Below are 27,517 nucleotides of genomic sequence, written 5' to 3' on the forward strand. Positions count from 1 at the left end.
GGGTTTGGAGGGTGTGGGGGGGGGCGATGTGGGGGTTCAGAGGGCATGAGGGGATCAGTGTGGGGATGTGGGGGTTCAGAGGCTGTGGGGGGATCGATGCAGGGATGTGGGGGTTCAGAGGGTGTGGGGGGATCGGTGCTGGGATGTGAGGGTTCAAAGTGTGTCGGGGGATCAATGAGGGGATGTGGGATTTGGAGGGTGTGAGGGGATTGGTGCAGGGATGCGGGGGTTCAGAAGGTGTGGGGGGATCAGTACTGGGATGTGGGGGTTCAGAGCGTGTTGGGGGATCAGTGCGGGGATGTGGGGTTCAGAGGGTGTGGGGGGATCGGTGCGGGGATGTGGGGGTTCAGAGGATGTTGGGGGATCAGTGAGGGCATGTGGGGTTTGGAGGGTGTGGGGGGATCAGTGCAGGGATGTGGGGGTTCAGAGGGTGTGCAGGGATGTAGGGGTTCGGAGGGTGTCAGGGGATCGGTGAGGGGATGTGGGGGTTCGGAGGGCATGGGGGGATCAGTGCAGGGATGTGGGGGTTCAGAGGGCATTGGGGGATCGATGCAGGGATGTGGGGGTTCAGAGGGTGTGGGGGGAACAGTGCTGGGATGGGGGGGTTCAGAGCATATCGGGGGATCAGTGAGGGGATGTGGGATTTGGAGGGTGTGGGGGGATTGGTGCAGGGATGTGGGGTTCGGAGGATGTGGGGGCTCGGTGCGGGGATGTGGGGGTTCAGAGGGTGTGCGGGGATGTAGGGGTTCGGGGGGTGTCAGGGGATCAGTGAGGGGATGTGGGGGTTTGGAGGGCATGGGGCAATCAGTGCAGGGATGTGGGGATTCACAGGTTGCTGGGTGAGGGGTTGCCCCCTTTGCCCCATAGGGCTGCACGCTGGCACAACTCCTGATGTGCCAGCGCAGTCCAAACCAATGACCCTTCTTAGTGCCAGGGCTCATCCAAAAGCTGCATTTTTGAAAACCCAGTCTGATGGCTAAAGCTCTGATGAAGAACTGGGTTTCCCACAGGGTAGTTTCCCTATGACCCCTTGATGGATAAGGGATTATCCTCAAAGAGACCTTTATTCTCTGGATCTCAGAAGCAGAACCACGGTGGAGGGGGGAGCTGGGCACCTTCCCCTGCAATGACATACATGGGGGGGAGTAGTGCAGTCTGTCCCCTCCTCCCTTCCCTACAGATACCCCCATTCTCCACAACTCCTCCCCATGGCTGCTCCACCAGGCCACGGAAGGAGCATCCTTCCCTCCCCTGCTCCCCTCATCCCCCTTGCTGCCTCCAGCTATGGGGAAGGGCTCTAGGCTCCCTGTCCCCATGATGCTGCTGCTCCTAGGGGAAAGGGGAGGTCACACACTGCAGGAGGGCCAGGGAGGAGGCTCAAAGGAGGTTTTAGCTCTGCCCCCAAATCATCCCTTATATCTATACCCTCCTTCCAAAACATGCCCCCACTGACTCCCTGCACTGCCCAGCAGCTCAGCCTGTGGGGCCCCCGCTGATGCCCACTCCTCCGTAGGACAGAGGGCTGGGGAGCATAGCAGAGACAGGACACAAGGAGAGGACACGGGGCAGTGACAGCGCTAACACTCAGCCAGTGCCTGCTGGGGTTGGCTTTGTCACTGCCAAGGAGCCAGAGGCAGTGGAGGGGCAGCTGGGCTGTGGGACGAGGACGTGCTGAGGGTTAAAATAAAAACAACAACAACAAAAAACAGGCAAGTATATTGTCCAAAAACTTCATTTACGCTCAGGTCAGGTTACCCAGTGGTGCCAGCCCCAGCGAATGCAACTGTGTGTGTGCAGGTCCATGCTGCAAATTGGAATCAAGACAAACCTCTCTGTCGTTCTTCCTATTTCCTATGGCACCCCCCCCCCCGATACTGGCACTCTGTGGGGGTATTGCCAGCTCCAGGGGCCAGAGTTAAGGTCCCATTGCGGGGGTGGTATGTTGCTGTAACCCCACGTCTCAGTGGGATGAAGAGACAGCTCCTCTAGCGCAACCACTGGAGGACATGGCTGATACACATGCTCTCCCGGTAGAGGGTAGCAGTGTGCTGAGGCCAAATTAGTGGATAATGTTTTTCCCCCACATAAACTGGCAGGCCTTAGAGACAGGGTTATATGGAGAGTGACTGGCCAGTAAGAGTCTTCTCATTTGATTGTTATTCTTGGTTTTGCTGTCGTGCCCTGGCCCCTGCTCACAGGCTCTGCATAAATGCGGGGTGACATGATGCTGTTGGGAGGAAGGAGTCTGGCCCCTTTTCTCCCAGCTAGGAGAGGCGAGAGTCTCATGTGAGGGTTGTCCTGAGGGTCTGCAGAGGTCTGCTGCTCTAGCAGTTGGGACTCAGCTCTTGGGGCCGAGGTATCGGGCTCTGAATGCGATGGGACAGCCGGCACGAAGGGGCAGCTCTTGGAAGTCAGCCGAACGGGGTGCTCCCGGCGGGTGTGCACGGCTGCCCTTTGGGGATGGTGCCCTCCAGTCCAGCTGGCTGGAAGGTTGCAGGCCAGGCCAGGGTGTGCGGTAAAAGCTACTGTTCGTTAGAGGACACTGCTTCTAGGGCTGTTTTCTCTATTGTTCAGACACATTGCTTGGTGATCCATTTATTGAGAGACACCCCTGTTCCCCTTGGTCCTCTGCCCTGGGTCACAGAGTCTCCCAAAGGCACTAGCACACCCGGAGCATCCGCTCGACGCTCTGAGAAGCAGTGCGTAGCGCCTGGGCCTCCCAGACCTCCTGCTGGACAGAAATAAGCATCACCCAGCAGCCTGCTCAGTAGGATGCACCAGCTCTGAGCCAGGCGCGGCAGGAATAGCACCCCATGTATTCTGTCCTGTACTCAGTGGGGGAGGGAGGTCAGTACGGAGGCCGGCAGGATCCCAGAGCAAGTGCTACGGCGACTGGATTCATAGACCTTCCAGAGTCCCAGGAATCCCAGGCAGCAGGGATGCAGCCCCGCTTAATGCTTTGAATCCTGGACAGGTTCCTATGCCCCGCGCTGGGTGCTTGCAGGCTGAGTGGGCTGCAGCCCTGTGGACGACAGAAGGGCACTCCTTGCGGGAGGCTGGTGCAGACAATGCATGTGCAATAGGCTCTCCCACCACGTCCTGGGAAAAGAGACCAGGAAAGTCCGAGATTCTGAACCGCTGATGCAGGCCTACCCAGCCTTAGCTCCTCATCTGAGTTGGCCTCAAGGGGTGGGGAACTGACTGGTGTCTCTGGCCCAGGTGGGTCCCCTTCTCTCCGGAGGGAGCTTCAGTCAGGTTTGTGCAAACAGCCCTGTGATGCGCTCTCTTCAGCCTGCCCCTAGTGCCAGGCTCTCCCGGGGGCAGGAGCTGCTGTGCTCTTCCTAGGGCTGTCTCTGGGTGAGGATGTCCCGGATGCATGTGTACAAGAACACGTACTGATCCTGAAAGGAGGCAGGAGACAGAGAGGTGTTCAGAGAGTAATTCTAGGCCAGGGGGCTTGACCCTGCCTCAGAGACACCAGTCAAGCCCACTGACTGTCATGACACTGTGGTTCTGCAGTCACTCCATTTAATATAACCAGGTCATAGAAACAGGATGAGACCTCAAGAGGTCACCAAGTCCAGCCCCCTGCACTGTGGAAAGACCTGGACCACCTTGACAGGTGTGCGTCCAGCCTGCTCTTAAAAACCCCCAGTGACGAGGATTCCACAGCCTCCCTTGGGAGCCTGTTCAAGTCATTAATGAAAATATTGAGTAGTACCAGACCTAGGACGGACCCCACTAGATAGCCCTTTCCAGCTGGACAGCAAACCATTGATAACCACTCTTTGAGCACAGTCTTTCAATCAGTTTGCACCCATCTTATGACACATTTCTCTAGTTTGCTTATGAGACTGTCACAGAATCATAGACTATCAGGGTTGGAAGGGACCTCAGGAGGTCATCTAGTCCAACCCCCTGCTCAAAGCAGGACCAACACCAACTAAATCATCCCAGCCAGGGCTTTGTCAAAAGCCTGACCTTAAAAACCTCCAAGGAAGGAGATCCCACCACCTCCCTAGGTAACCCATTCCAGTCCATTCATCCAGGCCATACTTCTTTAACTTGCCAGCAAGAATACTGTGGGAGACCATATCAAAAGCTTTGCTAAAGTCAAGGAATAACATGTCCACTGCTTTCCCCTCATCCACAGAGCCAATTATCTGTCAAGTGGGACTGTGTTAAAAACCTTAGTAAAATCAAGATCTCATATCTATTGCTTCCACACATCCACTAGGTCAGTAATCCTGTCAAAGAAGGAAATTAGGTTGGCTTGTCATGATTTGTTCTTGACAAATCCATACTGGCTATTCCTTATAACTCTGTTATCCCATAGGTGCTTACAAACTGACTGTTTAATCATTTGTTCCAGTATCTTTCCAGGAACCAAAATTAGGCTAAGTGGTCCATAATTCCTTGTGTCCTCTTTGTTCCTCTTTTCAAAGATGGTAAATTCCATTCCTGAATTCCTGGAATATGGGGAATTTCAGAACCCAGCAGCATTAACTGCCCTGTGCTGGCCCTGCTGGTGTTTGGATACTCTCCTTGGGAGGAGTCTGTATCAAAGTCAGGCCAGATAGCAGTTACAGTTACACTGCAGAACAGCTAATGGGACTGGGTTCTGGTCTAATGATGCGCCTGGGGGAGTAAATACAAGTGATTCAGACATGGAGAGACCCTTTGCAGGATCTGGAGTGGGGATGTGTAGCAGGAAGAGTCCTCAGGCTTTCCTGTTGGTTAATGGCCTCCAGGAGAACTGACCACCTCACAGTTCAACTGCAGCTTGGCCATGGTGGCACCAAAGTTACAGTTTCACCCAGGGAACCATGCAAGATAAGAGCAGCCTGGTCTAGATCCACAGCCACGGGTGAGCCCTGTGTTTCCGCCCCCATGTGTGGTCTGGCGGGCTCAGGTCCTACTGGCCCTTTCCTTGCCCAGCTGGGCAGCGGCTGGGAGGGGCAGGGGGTGTGTATATAAGAGAACCCCGTGTGTGAGCTCTCCTCCAGCTCCCAGGGCCCACGGGGCTCGGATTAATTCATGAACTGATTGGCTGTTTGCAGGGTGCTTGGCAGCCGGGACGTTACAGAAGGATTCTGATTATCAGTGGGACCGGGAATGTGAGGGAGCTCATCTCTAAAGGCTTCTGTGAAATAAACGAATTAACTTCAAACCCGTGTCCAAAAGCACGTCTATTGGTCTCCTGAGGCTGGTGTCACAGTACCATCTAGTGGCGCGATGTGTTTGCGCCGCTCCAAATGCAGCCTCTACTCAATCTGCCATTGGAATGCAGGCAGAGGTGCCTCTGATGGCCCTTTGGACTCCTCACCCTGACCTTCAGGCGAGCTGGGTGTCTCCCGTTGGTGCTCTGGCTACAGGGCACAGGTCGGGAAGGCTCAGATTGGCACTCAGGGTATGTCTACACTGCAGCTGGGAGTGACAGACGCATGCTAGCTTTGAGCTATCACACTAAAAATAGCAGCATGGACACGGCGCTGGCAGTGGCTTGGTCTAGCCACCCAAGCGCAAACCCACCTGACTCGATAGCTACGGACTCAGGTGGCAAGCCCAAGCCACCACCCATGTTAGCACGTGTCTGTCCACCTGGGCTGGGATGCACGTTCCTGGCCACAGTGCAGCCAGACCCTCAGACACTGCAGGAATGAGCACGGTGTAAGAAACTATCTATAAGAGAAGGTGACACACAACAACTCAGGAGACGTCCAGTACCCAGGTGTACCAGGGCCTGTGGTTTTCAGTGCCCAGATCCTGAGGGGGACGCGGCAGGGGATTTGCCCACATGGGAACAAAGTAGGGGTCCATGCCCTGGCTGTCCAGGATGGAAGGGCGAGCAGGGGGCTAGGACTGTGAGGGTTTCATTTTCAGCGCTGCCTGGTTGTTTCCTGGGTCTGGGCTGAGTGGAAGCTGCTGGCTTTAACCTTAACACCGAAGGCATTCACCCTGATCCTCTGAAGTTTTTAGGCGCCTAACTCCCATTGCAATCAGTGGGATTAGGTGCCTAAATGCCATTGAGGATCTGGGCCTGAGAGTCCTTCCCCTGAGCTCCCAGCTGGGCTTGGTGCAGATGGAGTGACCCCCCGCCATGAGCTGCTCCCCTGCCCCCCGAATGTCCCCTGGTAGGGCACGGAGAGATGGGCACAGAGCCCGGGCTAAAGAATCACGCTGCTTGTCGGGCTCAGAGCAGGATACCTGCCTTGGCGAGCTCAGTCGGGGCCAAGGCTGGGTGGGCAGAAGCTGCTTGAGGAGAGAGGAGGCTGACAGAGAATTCAGGCATCCCTGGGTCTGTTCTGAGAAGCTCTCCCTTATTGCACCCAGCTCCGGGCCTCTGTTCTGCACCTGGCCATTGCTTTCCTAGGGTACACCTGGCCCAGACGCCCTCCCTCCTCACCACCTACCGGCGTCGGGGTCATGAGGCAGCAGCTTCTCATCAGCCTGAGGGTGACTCCATAGACATCCACACTTCGCTCCGCTTTCATCTGGTGCAGCAGGCAATCCAGGGTGATCAGCATCCCCATCTGGCCAATGCCACTGCTGGAAGGGGCAGCCGATGGAGGGAGAACCATCAAACCTTCTGCCACCCACCACGCAACTCACGGCACAGGCACAGACATAGGAGACGGGCAAGGCCTGGATAATTATGGAGCCCATCTCCCTGGCAGGGCAGGGCACGGACCCCCTGGAGAGAGGGACATTTACAGAGACAATGCCCAGGCAGGGCCAGGAAGCTGGCCTGGCCTCTGAATGAGCACTAAGGAAACCAGGGCATCTGGGCACGCTGGGTGTTCATGACTGGTTATCTGAGACTGCGACCCGAACCAGGCTCTCTGGCCAGCACCGCGTCTCACAGCCCCACGCTGGCTTCCCCAATGGGGCTACATACACTGGCTGTCAGCAACAGAGCCCTAGTCTGGCCCTGGAGGGACCTCAGGTCCTTATGTCTCCCTGGAGACCAGCAGGGGAGAACTGTCAGGTCATCTGGTCAGCCCCAGGCTGCCTCGTGACTGGCCCAGCCCTGCAGTTGGCTCTCCCACAGGGATGTTCATCCAGGGGGTTCTGGCCCCGGGGGACTCATGAGGACATGGAAGAGGGAGTCTCGTGACCGTACCTGCAGTGCAGGAGCAGGGGGCCAGCTCGCTTTCTGTGCGGCATGCACCGTCTAACTGCGGCGAGGAACTCCACCAGCAGCTGGACATCTGGCTGCTGCTGGCATCCCCACAGAGGATACAGGAATCGCTGCACCTGCCTCTCCTTCACTTTCTTCTCCTGGCAAGACAGAGAGAGCTGCTGTGGTTATGGAGGAAGGGGGCACGTGCATATGACAGGACAGGCCTGGACACCAGGGGAATAGGGAGAGCCCTGCTTCCTAGCCTCTGGCCCATAGTGATGCATTGGGTCCTATAGTGCTCCATCACCCAGTCCGTCTATGCTGGGTCAGCAGTGCCCAGCGGTGGGGTGCTGCAATGGTAGCAGACAGAGGGACAGGAAGAAAGTGGCGTTAAAGGCAGAGCTGTTCTCCCTAGGTCAGTGGCTCTGCTCCAGCCCTCACACTGCATCCAGCGGCATCTGTGTGATGAGTTAGCAGTTCTCAGTCAAGGTCCCAGGGGCCCGTGTCTCCCAGACCACCACCACACTGGCTCTCAAGAAGGCAACGGGCCAGCGAAGTTGGAAATGTCTGCAGGTGGTGCCTGTAGGGCAGGGCTGAGGTACATCAGCAGGGAGTGGCCAGGTTGGGGTAAGCACCCTGTCCGTGCCCCTGCTGCACCTGGTCTATGGACAGTCCCAGACCTGAGCTCCTCACCAGCTCTGCTGATGCCCCTCAGCATTCCTGTCCTACTGTTCCTCTGCTATTCCAGCCCCATAATCCACCCCACTCCACCAATACCCTTCTGTCCTGGCTACAGCCTCTGGGTCATTCCAGTCCTGGGCTGAGACTCCAGCATGGTCTGGGAATGGGAATGAGTCCCCCCCAGGGACTGGGGGGAGCTCGAAAAACCAGCTCCCCGTCCCTCAGAGGCACATACATGTTTCAGTTTGAGCTGAATGCACCTCCATCCCGAGACATGCTTCTCCGGGCCCCGCTGGATGGTTAACATCTCTGTGTAGACTGGGCTGCCCTCCAGGGGCCAACATGCCTCACTCAGGACCTGCAAACAACAGCGACTGGTGCATCAAGCTCCTGGTGGCCTCATTTCGGATCAGCCCCCACTTGACACTGCTCACAGGTGCTGGCCCAAGGGCACAGCTGGCGTCAAGGTGAAACTGCCCAGCAAAGGGCCATGTGGCCATCCTCCCGGAAGCCGACAGCCCACCCGTATGTTGGAAAGATCGTTGCTGATTGCAGCCACCTTCACCTTTAATACAGTGCACCAGCACAATGGGACTACAAGTCCCAGCCTGCAATGTTCCACCACAGCTGAGCCATCAGGCTGCATTGCATGCTGGGGCTTGTAGTCTCTGGGGCTGCACCTCCAGCATGAGGAGTGAAGGGTAACTGTGACCCACTGGGTTTTATGCAAATTCCTCATGTTCTTTGGCCTTCTGGGAAGTTGCCTTTGGGAGCCCAGAACGAGGGGCAGCAGCTGAGGTCTTGGATGGCGGCTCCCCCTCCTCAGGAGCAGAGATCAATGGAGAGAGATCTATCCTGGACTGCTGTTCCCTGTAAAACCAGAGGTCTCCATCTGGCTTCTCTAGGTGCTGCCCCACTAAACAGCTGGTGTCTATTTCCCCAGGGGACCACGTGGGCTATTTAATGCTTCCAGAGTTGGGACTCATTTTGGTTTTTACCTCAAATGTTACAAAGGGTTGGTGACGGGAGGGAGCAAGCTGCCCCTACAATAATGCACATGGCCCCTGTGGTGCCATGGAGCCAGGCATCCCTCATGCACATCAGGGGAGTGGGGTCCTAACTTGGACCACAGACTGCTCCACACACGGAGTTTCCAAGTCTGGCCCAAAGCTTCGGGAAACGGTAGCAGAGGCTGGTGGGACAAACCTGCGTTTGTGTGACAGCACAGTACCATAGAGACCGCACAGGAAATGCAGCACGGCTTGGGGAGGGAGGTTCAAGGAGCCCCCACTCCCCTTGGTCAGCTCCTACCAGGGCAATATCACAAACCACACCCGAGGTAGCTCCAGCCCATTTACTCCGGGGGTCAGCATGTCTCTTCCCCACTGGCAGAGAGCAGAACAATGAGATGCCCATGATGCCAGACTCAGCAGGTCAGTGAGGGGAGCAGTGCCAGGCCCCGCGTGGGCACCCTCCTCCTCAGACCACATGGTGGTAGCAAAGGTGGTGGGAAATTTTCTATCAAAACTGCTTTTTGATGGAAAAATTGATTTTTGACCAGCTTTTCCTTCAGCATGCCTGCCTGCCCCTGTGAGCGCTTCTGTTGGTTTGTCGACAACGGAACACCTGAAACCCAAACTCTTTCCACTTGGAAATATTGCCGTGGTGCCTGATGGCAGTGTAGTTCGGTTGCCTGGTGGCCCTATCGTTGTACCTGGGCAAGGTTCCCTGATCAGACTACATCTCCCATGATGCATGGCCTCCTCTCTCCACTAGGGGATATTGTGGTGCATCATGGGAGATGTAGTCTGACTGCAGGCCCTGTCCATGCAGGAGAATGGAGACTCGAGGCAGACAAACTACAGCTCCCAAAAGGTACTGTGGCAGGTGAATTTCCAAATTGAAATATTTCAGGGTTTGGCCAAAATTTTTCAGTATTCAAATTTCTGCCAAAAAAAATTGAGGTTGCCTGTAGAAAACCCTCCATTTTTTCAACCGGCTGTAGCCATCACCTCATCTAAAGAGACCGTCCAGCTCTCTTGTTAACCATGCAGCACCTGCATCTTACCTGGCCCTTCTCCTGGCTTGGCAGCAGGGTGACTATGGTGTGGACGCCATGGTCCCACACCAAGCGCCAGAATTCCTCCATGGTCACCTTGTCGGGTCCTTGCACAGCCAGATAGTCCCTGGTTGAATTGCAGCCCTGTGTGAAGAACCAGAGTCTTACTCACCTATCCCAAGGAGGGAGCAGAAGAGAGCATGGGCTCCCTGCCTTAGGACAGCCGAGAGGGCAGAGCCAGAGGGCAGGAAAAGGAGGGAGGTCTAGCAGTTTTGGAAGCAAAGAGAGGAGAGAAAGCGTTAGACAGCCAAGCAGGGAGAGGGCCCGGGACAGGGACTGAGCCAGAGCGAAGGGAACAGTCGGAGTTCAGCCCTACACCGCGATTCCTTCACCAGGAGTGCCCGGGTCAGTGCTCCTGGCGGCAACAAGTGCAGCGGGAGGAGGATGACTATGGAGGAACAGGCCACAGACAGGCAAGTGCTGCTCCCCATGGGGGCAGGGAGCCTCGGCGCACCAGAGGGAGGGGGAGAGTTCTACTCCCCAGGGGATCAGGGTGGGTAGAGGACCAGGAGGCCAGGCAGGGAGGTGAGGGAGTTCGCTTCCAAGGGGATCAAGGTGAGGCAACTCACCGGGAGGAGCCAGGTCTGGCTGAGATCCGAGAAGGGGCCTTGTTCCAGAGGCGAAAATTTCACTCTGGAGCGGTCATCTGTCAAACAGGCCAAGCATGAGGGACTGGGGGAGCTGGTTCCGCCTGGCCCAGCTCAGCACACCCAGCCCCACGCGAGGAGACCAGCCTTCTGACTCCGGCCCAGACTCCCTGCCAGCCTGGGCCATAGCTGCGTAAGGCCTGTCACTCCTGCACTGGGTCTCTCCCTCTGTGACAAAGTGGGGCTGTTCTTAATGTCTCCTCTGAATACTGTGTGGGTGCCTGAGTTTCTGCCTGACACTCTGTCTCCTGGCAACTAATGGCCCGGGCCCTTCGACACTGCAAGGGGATGCTAAAGGTGTGGGAGAACAAAGAGATCAGGTGACCTCCTCGCCCGCGAAAGAGACAAAGTCCAGAAAGGAGGGGCTGGAGGGGGTTTCAGTTGGGAGCTGGCTGGGAACAGAGTGAGGGCAGACGTCGGTGTCTGGCTGCTGGGCCCCAAAATGTACTCAGCTAAGGGGTCCAGTTCTCTGTACTTAAAAGCTCTGTTTTAGACCGTGTTCCTGACATCTATTAAACTTCTGTTTTACTGACTGGCTAAGAGTCACATCTGACTGCGAAGTGAAGCAGGGGTGCAGGACCCTCTGGCTTCCCCAGGACCCCGCCTGGGTGGACTCGCTGTGGGAAGCGCACGGAGGGACATATGCTGAATGCTCCAAGGTCAGACCCAGGAGGTGAAGCCATGTGAGCTTCTTGCCCTGAAGACAGTCTGCTCCAAGGGAGAGGAGGGTCCCCAAAGTCCTGACTGGCTTTGTGGGGAGCAGTTCCAGAGAATTGCCCAGGGACTCCGTGACACCCTCAATCCCTCTGCCCTTACTCTCAGCCTGGGACGCGTGCCCTCCACCTGCACATAACCCCATTCCAGCCCCAGTCCATTTGCTTCCATCCACACTTCATCTGTGGCCAGGTCTTGCTTTGGGAACTTTCTGCCACAAGGCTGTGGGGAGGAGATAAGCCTGGAGATGCTAGAGAGGGCCCCATTTCGACAAGCTCCCCTGATCCTGAGGCTGCAAGTCCAGCCCTGCTGCTGCTCCCTGCTACCCCACACACAGAGCTGGTGCCAGCCCTGGGGACAGAGAGGCATCAGTGGCACTTACATGGGAGAATGCTGGAGCCAGGGCGGCTCTCCTGGATGCCTGCAGATGGCGCTGCAGAGCTGGCTTTGTCCTTCGCAACCTCTAGGAGGATCTGCCACAGGGAAGAAGAGAGAGGGAGGGAGGGGGAGAGATCAAGGCCTTTCCTGGCTATGCCCCGCCAGGGCGACGGGGGTGGTGGGAGCACGCAGGGACTGGGCGGATGGCTCCTGTGGGATGCCCTGCCCCGGAAGACAGCATGGGGTGAACTCAGCATAAAGGGCAGAGCTCCCAGGGAAAGCTTTCATCCACACCCCAGCTCAGGGAACCAGCCCCGTGCCTCAGTTTCCCCATTGGGGCTGCTGCCAAGCTGTGCAGCACGTGCCTGCTAGGTTTGCTTGGCTAGGAGATTTGGTGCAGCAGCCATGGGGAATACCCGAGGAGTGCAGCACCTCTGCCTGCCCCCCATTCCTGATTCCCTGTGTGGATCCTGACCCTGCACAGGGCCCTGAGGAGTCTCAGGGAGTGCTGGATGTCCCGGCTGTGTCTGCTCTGCAGGAGGATCAGGAGGGAAGCAGCACCAGCCAACCTCCAGCTGGAGGGATGTCCCAGGCCTGGTGGCATTGCCATGGAAATGGGTGCCCCCAGCACCAGCCATCTCCACAATAGTAAGATCTGGTGGGCGCTTGACTGAGCAGGAGCTACTCGTGGGGTGTGTGTGTGTGTACTTGTGTGTCTGGCCCAGCCGCTAACACTCCCTTCACCCCTAGCACATAGGGGGGAGCTGGCGTCTGTGCTCTCTAGCAGGGCGCTGCTCCGGGCGCTCCTACCTCATACTCCCGCAGGAAGCCCGCATTGGACTTGGCCGATTTCTGCGCATGGTGCTGCAGGAAGCTTTTGAGAGGGATCGGGCAGGAGCTGGGAAAACAATGGGTGGAGGTGGAGGGTTAATAAACCCCTGTGCACCCACATCTCCCAAAGAGCTAGGCCACTCGGTCGACAGGGTGATCCCCCTCCCTGGCCTGACCCTGCTAGTTCCATGGGAGCAGCCAGCCACCGGCCAGCTGGAGAGAACATCCCAAGGTCGGCCTGCTGGCCTGGGGGCTACATCTCTGCTGAGGGTGGGAGACCCAGTAGCAGAGCTCACTGCCTTGGGGGGTGAGCCCCACAGAGGCTGCCCAGGAAGCGTTAGGCCCCTGCAGTATCAGTGCAGGAATGGTGCTATGGAGGGGTGTGGGGCTCCCCACCTTGGAAGGAAAGGACTGAGGCCAGACTTTGGCCCTGCCTCAGTGCAGGGAATGGGCCATCTTGCTGGGATTTCAGAGTCCCTATTGCCTGGAGCCAAAGCCCAGGCCTGGGTCTGGATCGGAGTCTGAGGCTGTGAACCCAAGTGCCCACACGTTTGGGATGGGCTAGGTGGGCTTGGTGGCTTACATCTCCGTCCCAGACTGGCCCAAGAGCAGCTCCTCTGTGATCTTCTCCAGAATGCAGCTGTGCAGGAAAACATATTGGCCCTGGAAGATAAGGGCAGTTGGTCAGTGCAAAGCGAGCCCACCCAAACCACGACACCACATAGAGTGGGGCTACGCTGGCGTGAAGGGAAGCACTGCCTACTGGGCAGAGCACAGCCTTGTGCAATGAGTCAGGAGCGCTGGCCAACTCTGCCACTGCCTTGCTGGGGTGGCTTGGATAAGTTAGTCTCCCTCTTTGGCCGGCGTTTTCACCATGCTCCGGGGGATCCTCTCCCGGTTACCCAGCGCCCACAGGCAGCCTTTCTAAGGAGGCTCCTGCTGGCCATGATCAGCCCCCGGCAGCTCATCCCTGGCTCCTGCTGTGGCTGCATGTCCGGGTGTGCTACAAGGGTCCAGTGACTTGGATCAGCAGACCTCTGGGCTGCAACTCACGGGCGCCCTGTGCAGCTTGTTGCTCCTCGGGATGTGCACAGGGAAGCGTGGAGCCACTCACACCTGGGGCCTCCCGAGTTGTTTTGGGATAGGCTCAGGCCACTCTTCTTTTGATTACGCCCCCCTCCCCACCCCGCTAGCTACCACCCGGGCCTCCCCAGCTCATCCTGTCTCTGGGTGCTGTTGGCTACGATGCTCCCCCGGTCTGGCGCTCCCGGCCTGCTCGCACTGAATTCCGGGAAGGCCCTTGGCCCCAAAGAGCCATGTGTTCCTGCTGGAGGTCTGGCCGGGCACATGGTTGCTGGCAGATGGCAGGGGAGGACAGCTCTAACAGGGGCACATCTGAGCCCTGCTCGGGGCACTGGGGCAGGGGCCCAGGCAGCACCATCCTGCGGCCAGTGGGGAACAGCTCTGGGATATCAGGAGCTGGCTGTTGTGCCTAGGGGTGGGAGGGCTAGCCGAGCTCTGGGCTCCCTCCGAGCTCTGCTGATTTGGCAGCAGGGTTGAAGGGAAAAGGTCCAGGGCCTCACCAACGTCTGAATCATTGAGTAGCGGCTCATCCGCATGGTGTAAATGGTATTGAACACGTCCACCACCTTCTCCTGCTTCAGCTGCTGCAGCAGCCGGTCCAAGGCGATGAAGGTGCCGCTGCGGCCCACCCCCGCACTGCAACAGCACACACAGCAAGGGGTTAATATGGGCAGGTCTCCCTCCAGCCCTAAGGTTCCACTGCCCCCCAGCAGGCAGCCCTAGTAGGTGGGTGGGTGGGGTGGGAGGAGATGGCCATCAGCCTGCAGCACAGGCTCCTGTCCTGGAGGAGCTGTGGGGTTGTGGGGCTGAGGAGCTGTCCCAGGGTGTGGGGGGAGCTGTGGGAGTTGTGGGGCCCAGGAGCTGCCCTGGGAGAGGGGGGTTGTGGGGCTGGGGAGATAGCCCCAGAGCTGCACTGGAAGGTGGGGAAGCATCTCCATAGTCTCCAGTGCTCAAGTGGATAGGGAAGGGGCAGTGCCCCTCACTCACCGTCAGCTGGGAGCTGCCTCTCCAGACTGGGCCATCCCCAGGGCTCTCACTGCCCCGGGGCTCCAGCCCCCACATACAAGAAGGGACCCAATCTCCCAGGTCATCTCCCTTCTCAGGGAAAGACTCCCCTTCTCCAGCAGCCCCTAATTGGCAGGGCCTCACCTGCAGTGCACTAGCGTTGGCCCAGAACCCTTGGCCTTCTGCATGTGCCCTCGGGCCAGGTCCAGGAAGGCCATCAGGGAAGCTGTGGATTCAGGAATGCCGTGGTCAGGCCACGCCGTGTAGTGCAGGTGGGTCACATGTCTCTCCTCCCGTAGGTCCTCCTGTCATAGACGGTGACTCGGCGTTAGTGCTCGGTGAAGCCAGAGTCTCAATGGGGCTATTCATGGGGAATGTTCCCAGGCATTTCTGGAGCCCAGGGTCTGTTCACTACAGCTCCCTGAGTTACCTCCAGGGGCTGGAATCAGCTACCAGAACCTGGAGAGAGTGACGCTAGGGCTGCATCCCGGAGACCCTCAGTCAGACCTGGACCCTGGATCTCCGGGATTCCCAGACACTCCCTAGCCAGCTCTGGGCATTGGTTATATCAGCACTGAGCAAACATAGCATGGACGAGACACTGATGTCTGAGAGATCAGGGGACTGACGCTCCTGGCCAGAGCCAGGTCCCGCTCTGTTCTGTTCAGCGCCCTGTCCTGTGGCCATCTCCACAGCATGCGACTGCCTGGGCAGGCTGTGCCATGTGGCTCTGCCAACACGCTGCCCTGCAGCAAGGTCAGTCCTGGGGGAGCCACGTGGGAGGCGGCCTGGATACCAGCTGGTGGGGGCACGGAGCACATGCATCAGCACAATGCTGCCTTTAAGGCGATTTAGCATCTGGAAACAACCAACCCTGGGCCATGCACAGCACCCCAGAATGGGAACAGGAAACAGGGTGGGGCTGATGGCAAATGGGAGGGGGATGAAATGCCGGGAACCCATGTGCTGCCTGCCCTGGTAGCTGTGGGTTATTGACAATCCTCAAGGTGAGTCCTGGTGTGGACCGACCCATTTCACTGGCCTCGTTGGGACCCAGCTGGCCAGAGGCGCAACGGCAGCTGCCCCCAGGACACCTCCCCCAGCGAGATGCCCCCACGGCAGTGCCCTCAGCAGGGGCCGGCTCTGGGCTCCTCTCAGCTGCTCACTCACGTGCCAGAGCTTGAACGTGCGCGTGGTCCACTCGTCAGCGCTGCCCTGGGAGAGCAGGTCCACGCAGATGTGTCCGTAGGAGACCGGAGACAACTCTGAGGGCCAGTAGTGATCACACAGCACCTGGAGGGAAGGCAGGGCGTGGGGACAGGGAAACCAGCACAGGGAGAGGGACTGGTGCCCACACAAGATAGCAGCAGCCAGTGGAGAAATGGGCCTGGCTGAAACTCCCCAGCTCAGCATGCTCCAACTCCAGGCTGGGGCTTTGGGCCACATCTCGTCTTCCACAGGGGGAGCAGAACCTGGGCATGGAGGCAAATGCAGCATGGGCTAGTGGTTTGGCGTCTGCTCCCCACTGTGTGTCTTTGGGCAGCTTGCTTCCCCGCACTGTGCCTCAGTTTCGTCTTTGGTAGGATGGGGCCAGGGCCAGCGTCCTCCATGCCAAAGAGCTGTGTGGGTTCATTAGTGCCCATGCACAGTGCTCGTCTCACAGTTAAGTTATTGTTTGCACCTAGATATTAGGTAATGGGCACTCTAGAAATACCTAGTGGAGACAGACGTCTCCTGGCAGGGTGCCCACACATCCAGCACTGCCACTGCCCCTTCACCCTGCCCTACAGGCCTCTTGTTATTACATTTCTGGGCCCAGCACGGCTGCATGAATGGAGCCGAATTTGCATCTGGCTGTGGGCCAGACCCCTCCTTGCACCAGCAGTGCGCGCCAGGCACCAGCCCTACCCGTCCGTTCTCCATGCCCACTGTCAGCATGATGATGTTGCAGACGCTCTGCTCCCACACCAGCCTCCAGAAATCCTCAATGGTTTTCTTCAGTGGCCCTTGGGTGACGATGAACTCCTGTGAGGAGGCGTAGCCCTGGGGCAGAGACCAGACAGCCAGAGTCAGCCCGGGCCAGAGGCTGTGAGACCCCAGATTTGGGGATGAGTAGACTTAAAATTAGATGAAGGTTTCTAACCATCAGAGGAGTGAAATTCTGGAACAGCCTTCCAAGGGAGTAGTGCAGGCAAAAAGACATATCTGGCTTCAAGACTAAGCTTGATAAGTTTATGGAGGGGATGGTATGATGGGATAGCCTAATTTTGGTAATTAATTAGTCTTTGACTACTAGCAATAAATATGCCCAATGGCTTGTGATGGGATTTAGATGGGGTGGGATCTGAGTTACCACAGAGAATTCTTTCCTAGGTGTCTGGCTGGTGAGTCTTGCCCACATGCTCAGGGTTTAACTGATTGCCATATTTGGGGTCGGGAAGGAATTTTCCTCCAAGGCAGATTGGCAGAAGCCCTGGGGTTTTTTCACCTTCCTCTGCAGCATGGGGCATGGGTCACTTGCTGGAATATTCTCTGCACCTTGAAGTCTTTAAACTATGATTTGAGGAGTTCAATGGCTCAGACACAAGTTTGATACAGGAATGGGTGGGTGAGATTCTGTGGCCTGCGTTGTGCAGGTCAGACTGTATGATCATAATGGTCCCTTCTGACCTTAAAGTCTATGATTCTATGACCTGTCGGGTCTCTCCAGGAGAGGGCCAGGTGCCCATTGACCTCAGCATTGGTGTCAGGACTGGCACACTCCCTGGGCAGCAGATGGCAGCTGGGGGTTATTATAGGATGCCCTGGAAGAGTGTGTTTTCCCCTCACTGTCATGAGAGAGATTACGCTCCTGAACCCCTCTCGAGCCCCCAGTGTGTCCCTGCGAGAAGATCTGACCCCAGACTCATGGGGTCCTTGCACCTTCCTCTAAAGCAGCTGCTGCGGTTGCCATTGGAGAGAAGAGATGACTAGATGGACCCTGGTTCTGATCCAGTCTGGCCATTCCTGTTTACTGCCTTTGACACACACATGCAACACGCATACATAGGCCCACACGCTCCCGGGCATGCTGGGTGCCCCCTGTCCATTACCTGGGGCAGTCCCCTGGATGGGGGATAGGGGACCAGGTCCAGCATCAGTCAAGTGCAGCTGTACAGATTAGGAGGAGAAAGAGGAGACAGACAGATCAGGTCGTGCTGAGAGTGAGAGTATTCTCAGATGCTCAGATCAGAGAGGCTGAGAGTGAGAGTATCGTTAATCGGCAGAGCAGCAGCTGTGACCATGCCCTCATGCACACACGCGGGGCCACACACATGAACACACACTTCACAGACGCCAGGCCACAGCCAGCCCGGCTGCGCCAGTCCCCCATCTCCAACACTTTCCACTTGCACCAGCTCCAGTGCCATCTGCCAGCCAGCCCCAGATGTTAATGGGACCAAGACCCTCTTGTGACCGAGCCCCCTGCATGTTCCAGCTATGCCCCCTTGTGTGTGGGAGTTCCCGGGGGGCTGTGGTGGGGAAGGCAAGCAGGCACTCACGGGGACGTAGTTGGCGTTGATGTAGTCAGAGTGGGGCTCCTCCCTCAGCAGGCTCAGCCTGACTCTTGAGTGGTCATCTGCAAGAAACCAAACAATGATCACTCCCTGCGCTGCACCTCGCTGAGTCAGACCCCAGTCCTCCGGGGAGCCTGGCTCAGGGGCAGCATGCTCTGCTGCTTTCTTGGGTCCTTCTCCTTTTCCAGCTGGGCACAAGGAGGTCGGAACCCGTGTGGCAGGCAGGAGGCAAGCCCAGGCCCCTTTGGCCTACACCCCTTGCTTTACCCAGGAGGCTCTGCCAGGCCTGTGGGCTGGGTTAGGCTCTTCCCACCCAGGTCCCTTTGCCTGTCCTTCAAAACTCATCTGATACCTGTTCCATGCCTGGTGTGAGATGGCCAGTGCTGCTGAGATGCTGGAGAGGGGCCATCACACCTTTCAAGAGGCAAATCATGCCCAGCAAGACAGGGAGGAGGAGTACCTCCATGGGGCCATTCTGGTTCATGGGTCTGAAAGGGGACACCCCAGGGGTCGCTGGGTCTCATAGACTCATGGGAAAGTGAGATCATGCGTAATGTTCAGCTGTAGAAGCAATGGAGCCAGTGTGGGGCGGTGCACTCAGCAGTGACCAACGAGCTCGGGAAGAGGCCTGACCCAGTCTCTCCCAGGTCTGTGCACCTGAGACCCAAGAACCCCTCAGTGTCCACTGGCAAGGGGGCTACTGGACTGTCCTGATTCTGCTATGGACCTTCTGGTCATGTGAGGATTTAAATGAAAGCAGGATGACACTGGTCATTGTTACTGCTGTGAAATGTATGCTCAGATACTAGGTAAGGACTTATGTAGGTCTACTGCACATATGTTCTTAGAGTCTGTATCACAGCAGAGGTGGAGACCCAGGCATCCTGTCAGACAAGGGATATTTTGTCTTCTGCCCCTTGTTGAAATGTACATTAAGTATTGTCTCATTCACAATGAGCCTGTCTAAGCTGAACGCAGATGAAGAATTGCCTGAATGTCAGAAAGCAACAAACAGGTAGAGAAACACAGCAGGGGAAGAGAACCTTATCTGGAGATACACTTCAAAGGTTCGCTGGACTATTTTTGGGGAACAAAGACCCCATCATCCTGCCCCTAGGACGTAAAAGGGCAGCGTGTTTACATTCATGAAAACGGGATCACAACCAGCCTGGATTGAAGACACTTGCAGAAGGCTTTGAGTGATACACACTTCATCAGACAGGAGGTGAGTCTGTTCATTAAATTTAGTCGCTAGAAAGCGTGTGATGATTTTGTTTTATATGTCACCTTTTGTTTCCCTTATTGTTACTCACTATCCCTTGAATCTTGAGTCTTTGGTAATACACGTATCCTTGTTTGCACTAGTGGTGTATCTCTGCTGTGATACTGAGCTAGGTGCTGATGCTGCACTGAATCACACAAGCTGGGGTGCGCACTGTTCCCTTGGGGACAGCAGACCTGGTGATTCTATGAATGTTCAGTAGATAAGGGCTGGGCACTACAGGGAAATGTTTCAAAGGGGCCCGGAGACTGGGGTGCACCTGTTAACCTGCAAGGCAGAGTCAGGGCTGGCAGACCCCAGAGGAGAGAGCTTTGGTGGTGCTAGGGAGCTTACACCCAGTTAAGTCCAAACAAGACTCCCTCATACTGGAAGCTGGGGGTAACAAGGAGACTCACAGTCCTGGGCACCCTGAAAAATTTCACAACACCCCTCTCTCCTCCTCTCCCCTGGCACACTGGGCTGTGTGTGTCAGTGTTAATGACATGGACACAAGGTGAGATGGGAGCTGGCCCTGGCCTGGAGCTCTTCTCAGCCTCCCATGGGGTAGTATGCCTCAAAGGGCTGGGGTGGGAGTCTGCCCTGAGCTCCCCCACTACCCAGGAATAGTTCGGGGACAAAACAAGTGATGGGAGGCTGGAGGGGTCAGGGAGCAGCCCCCTGTTGCTTGCAGCTCCCCCTGCCGGCAAATGACAACTCCACTGCCCCTGCTGTTCTGTGCCTTATGCCATGGTCAAAACTTGGGGGTCACTGGAAGGAGGAGGGGACTAAGAAAGGGGGCCATTCAAGTTAAAAGCATCAGTGAGATCTGAGATGGGATGGGAGACCCAGCCCTGCCCTGTCTCACCAGGCCACCTCGGGAATAACTGTGGGAATGTCAGTGATCAGTGATTGTGGGTACTCCACCAGAGACGTCGTAACCAGGCCTGATTCTCAGAGAGGCTGAGCACCCAGAGCTCCAGCAAACCAAAGGGATCTGTAGGGGCTCAACACCTCTGAAAACCAGGTCCTGGGTGTCTCAACTTGGCACCCAAAATTATAAACTCTATCTTTTAAATAGCGCCTTTTTACCAGCACCACTCACCACCATTATCCCCAACTTACAGATGGGGAAATTGAGGCATGGGAGATGACATGACCCTGCTTTATCCAATAGGCCATGCTGCCTCACACATTTGACCACTCTGGAAATGGCTTCTGAAGCTTTCTGTGCCTTTGGTGTCCCTGGGTGTGGCAAGATGATGATAACCCCCCTGCCTCTGAGGTGGGGGCTTGGCTAGCATCCCTCCAAGATCCTGGGATGGAAGGTGCCAGGGAAGAGCAGAAGGGGCAGGAGGGAGACATAGGGGCTGGGCCCCTGAACTTACAGGGCAGCACATGGGGGTATCTGTTCTTGGACACGTTAGCTGGAAGTTCCGCTTCCACCTTAGGCTGCTCCTTCCCTACCTCCTTCAGCTCCTGCAGGGCACAAGGAGAAACCCAGTGAGCCTCTCTGGGACAGATGGGCTGGGGTGGGGAGGACCAGCCGGGAAGCCCCCCAGCAAGAATCTCCGCAGCCCCAGCTTGCCACACACAGCCAATGGGTCTCCATGGTGTTTGAGAGGCAGAGATTGTTTGAGCTCCTAGGGCCACATTTGGCTTTCACAGCGACATGGATCAGGAGCAGCCTGATGAAAACCCCCCAGGGTACAGCCCAGGAGGGGCAGAGGAGAACTAGGCCAAAGACCCACTCAGGAGAGTTCAGTGACAAATCCCCCAGCTCCTGGGACTCCAGAGGGCAGCCTTGGTCAGAACTTCCTGTAAAAGTGGCCCAGCACCTGTGACTTTGTGCATCAGACTCGGGGGCAATGGAGGTGGCACCGGTAACTGTGGCAGTGTAGACGAGGCCACACGGGCTGCTGACCCAAGTGTACACACACACTACCCAGCAGGCTTGTTCTCCAGTTGCCAGCCCAGGCCACCACACCTTCACTACTGTTGTTACCTACACTAGCTAGAACAGAGCTGGGGCAGGCATGCCAAGCCACGCTACAATCAGACCTCCATTTGCAGTGTAGACATGGCTGCTTTTCCTGCTACATCCCCTCCCCACCCCCTTCGATGTACAATTGTACCCAGCGAATGCAAAAGAGCTTGGTGATTTCCCTAACGTCCACGTGACACTGCCGGGGTCCCCAGGAGCACGTTCTCCTTGCATGCAACACTCACCGCAAAGTCCTGGAAGAAGCCGTGGTTGGCATTTGCTGTCTTCGCCTCGTAATACTGCTTGAAGCTCTGGATGGGCATCGGCCGGTGGACATTTCTGCAGGAGATAAAATTGTGCCCTTGGCGATGGGAGAAAATGCCGCCCCAGAGAGGAATTATTTCAAGGGAGTCCTATGGCCTGGGTTATGCAGGAGATCAGTCCAGATGATCTGGCCTTAGAATCTCTGAACCCCAAACCTAATCACCTGTGACACCTCGGTCCTCTGTGCCGTCTTACACTGGGACGTCCACAGAATGGTGGCAGTTGGCCTGTCCCACCTCCTGTTACCGTTACCCCACGGTAACAGGACTGGGGTCTGCGCCAGCTCCAGCCGCAGAGACCCCAGTCCATGGAGGGGCCTGGCCTTCGCTCTGTGTTAGCGCACTGGTTTACTAAGCACTGGATGCATTTCAGGGCAATGAAGGCTGTGACAGAACTTGGCTACACGGGAATCTGCCCAGAGGCGGCTGGGGCTTGGCAGTACAGCTACCAGTGACTTAGATAACGAAGGGTTAGCAGGTGAGCGGCATGGAACCTGCTGGCACTTTAAAAAAAGACCCGATGGACCAGATTGGCAGGGGCCTGGGTTCTGGAACAGCCTACTCCATAAGAACATAAGAACGGCCGTACCGGGTCAGACCAAAGGTCCATCTAGCCCAATATCTCTCTACTGACAAGTATCAGAGGGGTAGCCGTGTTAGCCTGGATCTGTAAAAGCAGCAAAGAGTCCGGTGTCATAGGACTCTTTGCTGTCTCTACTGACAGTGGCCAATGCCAGGTGCCCCCAGAGGGAGTGAACCTAACAGGCAATGATCAAGTGATCTCTCTCCTGCCATCCATCTCCATCCTCTGACAAATAGAGGCTAGGGACACCATTCCTTACCCATTCTGGCTAATACCCATTTATGGACTTCACCACCATGAATTTATCCAGTTCTCTTTTAAACACCGTTATAGTCCTAGCCTTCACAACCTCCTCAGGCAAGGAGTTCCACAAGTTGACTGTGTGCTGTGTGAAGAACTTCCTTTTATTTGTTTTAAACCTGCAGCCTATTAATTTCATTTGGTGACCCCTAGTCCTTATATTATGGGAATAAGTAAATAACTTTTCCTTATCCACTTTCTCCATGTCACTCATGATTTTATATACCTCTATCATATCCCCCCTTAATCTCCTCTTTCCCATGCTCTCTTTGTGGTCTATTGTGGAGTGCTAGCATGTGGGTAGGCAAGGAGACCCCCTGAGTCCCAGACACCCAGCTTTGGGAGCAGCATACTCACCTCAAGCTGTATGTGGTCATTTCTTGCGATAAGTTACTCTTCTTGGTTCTGAAAGGAAAGCACAGGGGATGTCACCCGTCCTGGCAGCACTGAGGCCGGGGCCAAGTGCCCTATTTAGCAGCAGGAAGGGTCTGTGAGAGGGCATGGCTCCCTCCCGCTTACACAGATGACTCAGGGAACTTTTCAGTGGATTCATCACACCCAACAGCTCACACTTGCTATGCTGGACCTGGCCATCCCTTTTGAAATACATCTGCTGTCGGTCACCTCCTTGTTCAGTTAACACCAATTGCATTGTCTTCGCTCTCAGCGGCTTTTCCTACCACTTCCCAGGCCCATCCTGGATTTCATCCCTTGGCAGACGGGCCTCCCTTACCTTTTCGATCGGACCCGCTTCCAGTAGACCCATCCGAAAATCGCACCGAGTGTCAGGAGAAAGCCTGCAACAATCCCAGCCACGACTGGCACGGTAACAGGACTGGGGTCTGCGCCAGCTCCAGCCGCTAAAGGCAAAGACCATGGAGATTCTTTGCATTTATACTGTGCATTCCAAAAGATCCCGCCGGGCTCCACAAACTGACCCAGACACTCCTGCTGCAAGTCACCCACTCTGCTTCGCAGCCAGGATAATCAGACATTGGGATCACAGGGGAAGGAGAACTAAGTGGTTAGGGCCCTAACAGGGACGGCTTTAGGAAGTGCGGCGCCCAATTCGAACAGTTTCGATGGGGCCCCGGCAGGGAAGACAAAAAAAAAAAAACACATAAAAAAACCATGTGGGGCTTGTACTCACCGGGTGGTTCTCCGAGTCTTTGGCAGCACTTCGGCGGCAGGTCCTTCACTCGCTCCAGATCTTCAGCGGCACTGAAGGACCCGCCGCCGAAGACCCAGAACAAGCGAAGGACCCACCACTGAAGTGCTGCTGAAGACCCGGAGCGCCACCAGGTGAGTAAAAATTAAAAAGGTGCCTCTAGCCAGGGAAGAGATTCTCACTGGGCGCGGGGCCCTCTTAGGCGTGGGGCCCAATTCGGGGGAATTGGTGGAATTGGCCTAAAGCCGGCCCTGGGCCCTAACTGAAGACTTGGCAGACCTGGGTGCAAGTCCTGGCCCTGTCACTGACTTCCCGTGCAGACTTGGGCAAATCCCTTATCTCAGTGGTTCAAAAGCTTTTGTACTGGTGACCCCTTTCACATAGCAAGCATCTGAGTGTGACCCCCTAATAAATTAAAAACACTTTTTAAATATAAATTAACACCATTATAAATGCTGGAGGCAAAGCGGGATTTGAGGTGAAGGCTGACAGCTTGAAACCCCCCCCCCAGGTAACAACCCTGTGACCCCCTGAGGGGTCCCAACTCCCAGTTTGAGAACACCTGCCTCAGCTGCTCTGTGCCTCAGTTTCCCATGTGTGTAATGGGTTTGCTTGCCCTGCCCTGCCATGCCTTACAACAGGGTGTGAGGCTCAATACAGTAAAGGCTGTGAGGCGCTTTGAGATCCATGGATGACAAGCAAGCACTAGGTATTACTATTAAATGTAATCTATACTTATGAGACTCCTTTCTGAGATTTTCTGCCCCCCCATTAGCAGCAATTAAGGAACTCCCCTAGCAGAGACAGCTAGAGGGGATAGCTAGTAATACCACTGCTGAAGCAGCATGAGGAACAGCCTTACCTGAAAATGCCGTGAAGGACACAGAAGGATCCACCAGGTCGTATTTGGTGAAAGCAGCAATGCTGAACCTATGGCAAGGCCAAGACCAGAGGTTAGTCCCAGCCACTCAGAGAAAACAGGACTGGCCTGACCCTGCCACTGGATTTCCAGCCCCATACAGAAAGAACGTGGTGCTGGGGAAATGGAAACCAGCAATGAGATGGTGCTTGTCTGGGCCAGCTGGGGAGATGGGTGCCAGGAAGGCAACATGGGAGCTGGTTTGTGATATTTTCCCCTCAGAAAAGTCTGATTTTCCTACAGGGAATTTTGAAATGTGAGAGGGTGGGGAAGGTTTCTGGACATCCGTACATTTCCCAGCCTTTTCCTCAGAGCACCACCCAGAGCAGTCATCTTGGTCCCACTGAGGCCCCCTTGGAGTATGTGTTTGGGGTGCAAGGGAGCTGCAGCCCCGTTCTCACCAAATAGCCATGCTCTCTTTCCCCCTTCACCCCCACTTGTCTGCCAGCATACACCAGACCAGGGGTCCCCACCTGTACTGAGCGTTTGCCTTCAGCTTCCCATTGCAGATCTCCCGGGACTGGCCACACTCGTCCGTTCCTACCGGCACCGACCAGGTTTGGGGAGTGCTCCTCTTGTCTGGATGGAAAGGATTGGGGAGCAGCACAGCCATGTAGGAGTCCTCCTGTCCGTAATAGTGATCATACCAGGTGCTGGACACAGTTTCCTGGGTGGGCCTCGACACTGGAGTTAAGACACAAGCGTATCAGCAGCAGTCCCTGTGCCTCGGCAGGGAACTGTGGCCACGGGTCTCAGTGGAGCTGCCGCGGGCGAGAAGTGGGCACTCACATGACTCGTTGCTGGTGACGATGACGGCGTAGTACTCGATCCGGCCGTTCTCCTCGCTGAATGTGTCGGGGGAGAGGAGCACTCTGGAGCCAGGCTCGACTCGCGGGACGTCTGCTCGTACCAGCGGAGGCAGGACTGAAATGGAAACCCAGCCAGTCCGGGGGGTTAGGACTGGAGCTTGGCTTGGTCCTGAGCAGTTCCGCCCCACAGCCCGTCCAGCAGCTTCGCTACAAACCAGTCCCAAGCTCCAGCCTCCACTTCACATTCAGGGGCTCTGATCTCTGGAATAGGGCCTGCTAGCTAACCAGCAAACCCAATCTGGCAGCTCTTCCCGGGGGCCATGGGGAGACCTACCCTCTGCTGACGTGTTGCAGACCAGAGTCACGGCCCGGCTCCTCAGCTCGTTCCTGCCCACTGCGCTCACACTGATTCGGTACGAAGAGTCTGGCTCCAAACCCCACAGGCTGGTCTTGCTCCCAGGAGCGATCACCCGAGCCTCAGCCTGAGGGGGCCCCCCGGACAGCCTCTCTGCCGCCAGCTCACAGGCCTCCACATCTCCAGGGGGAAAGGTCCAGCTCAGGGAAAAGCCCTTGGAGTCAGGCTGGCACTGCAGATCTTCCACTGGGTCAGGCGCTGAGAAAGAAGACACCCTGAGCGAGGCAGACCCCACACGGGGTGGGGGCATTTCCAGCCCCAAACCAGGCCATGTGCCCCACAGCAGTTCCATGCCTGCACGGTGCCAAGGCACAAAGCTGGATACCTGGGCCTTGGGACCCCCGGCTTCCTGGCCTAGGGCTGGAGTGGCTTGGCCAGGGCCTTTGCAAGAGGGATGGTGAGGCTGGGCTGGGGTCGGGGGTCACACTGGAGGCCAGGGGCCAGCATGGCTGTGCCCAGAGCCTGCAGGGGAGAGACATGTCACAGGAGGACCAGGCCAAGGAAGACTCTCTGCAGAACCAGGTTTATTTCACAGGATGCCACCAGGCCATGTGGCTCCGTGGGGGCATCTCCCTCCAGTCACTAGCTCACCCCCGTCCCTGCCCTGCACATATCTGCTGCGCTCTCCAGCCCCTGCAGCCTCCCGCCCAGTGTAGGCCCATACTCACCTATTGGCACCACCAAGATGCCCGTGCTGCTCCAGTAAGGCCCAGCCACGCAGCTCAGGGAAACCGAGTAATTTCTGCCTGGGACCAGCCCCTGGAAGAAGTGCTGGATTTGTCCCCCCGCCAGGATGTGCCTCTGTGGTAGCGTGTTGTTTCCGGGACCCCGCAGCCACAGCTGGCAGTAATCCTGCTGGCTGAGGGCGTGGCCCCAGGACACGGCCAGCACCGTGCGGCTCTCCCCAGGCATTGCAGAGAGATTCACTGGAACCAGAGGGGCTACGTTATAAAAACAATCCAAAGGAGAGAGAGTCATTTCCTGAGTCTGCCACATTGACCCCCAGCCCATCCCAGGGCAATACAGTCGGTGTATGGGAGACAATCCTTCTAGTCTTCATTTAAGGCAGATTTTTTATTTCTATGCTGCTATTCTTCACATCTCAAATTGCCCGCGGGGACATTTTTGGACTCCTCTCTTTAATTAGTTTCCTAACTCTTTCAGAGATTTTACCTATGAGATTATTTTCCTACCAGGAAGTGTCACCCTTTAAACGCTCATCTTGGCTGAAACACCCAGCTCCCCTCACCATCCTGAGCTGGAACAAAGGCAACATGGAGAAGCAATTAGCCCCTCTATCCAGCAGCTGGGAGGCATAATTCCCATGCAGGTAGACGTACACGCACTAGCTCTGCTCAGGCTAGCGTGCTAAAAATATCAGGGTGACTGTGACACAGTCCCCCAACCCACACCCCCGGGTACTACTCAGGTAGCTAGCCAGAGCCACTGCCTGTGCTACCATGGCCACAAGGCTATTTTTGGCATGCTGGCTCCTGCTGAGCTAGTGCATGTTCACCTGCCTAAGCTGGGTTCTGAACCTAAATCTAGGCTCGGGTACCTAATGTTCAGCTGTTCTTGAATAGACTGGCCTGGTTGCAGACAAAAAGTCCATCAGAACGT

General features: G+C 56.4%; 1 protein-coding gene across 1 annotated transcript; it reads right to left on the reverse strand.

Annotated features, from left to right (window-relative positions):
* Positions 1-1,786: 1,786 nt before the first annotated feature.
* LOC115651260 (receptor-type tyrosine-protein phosphatase V-like) lies at positions 1,787-25,871 on the reverse strand (the record flags this gene model as incomplete). Its single annotated transcript, XM_030562197.1, has 22 exons — positions 1,787-3,401; positions 6,414-6,549; positions 7,124-7,281; positions 8,040-8,162; positions 9,873-10,007; positions 10,493-10,569; positions 11,667-11,757; positions 12,473-12,560; positions 13,077-13,156; positions 14,077-14,212; positions 14,726-14,886; positions 15,752-15,874; positions 16,490-16,624; positions 18,124-18,200; positions 20,785-20,875; positions 21,626-21,719; positions 22,944-22,991; positions 23,320-23,446; positions 24,617-24,684; positions 25,147-25,357; positions 25,463-25,597; positions 25,817-25,871. Coding segments are annotated over 22 exons (2,409 nt in total), but the record flags the coding sequence as incomplete, so codon positions are not given.
* Positions 25,872-27,517: the final 1,646 nt, after the last annotated feature.

The sequence above is a fragment of the Gopherus evgoodei genome, chromosome 4 (genome assembly GCF_007399415.2).
Source record: "Gopherus evgoodei ecotype Sinaloan lineage chromosome 4, rGopEvg1_v1.p, whole genome shotgun sequence".
In the NCBI taxonomy this organism is placed as follows: Eukaryota; Metazoa; Chordata; order Testudines; family Testudinidae; genus Gopherus; species Gopherus evgoodei.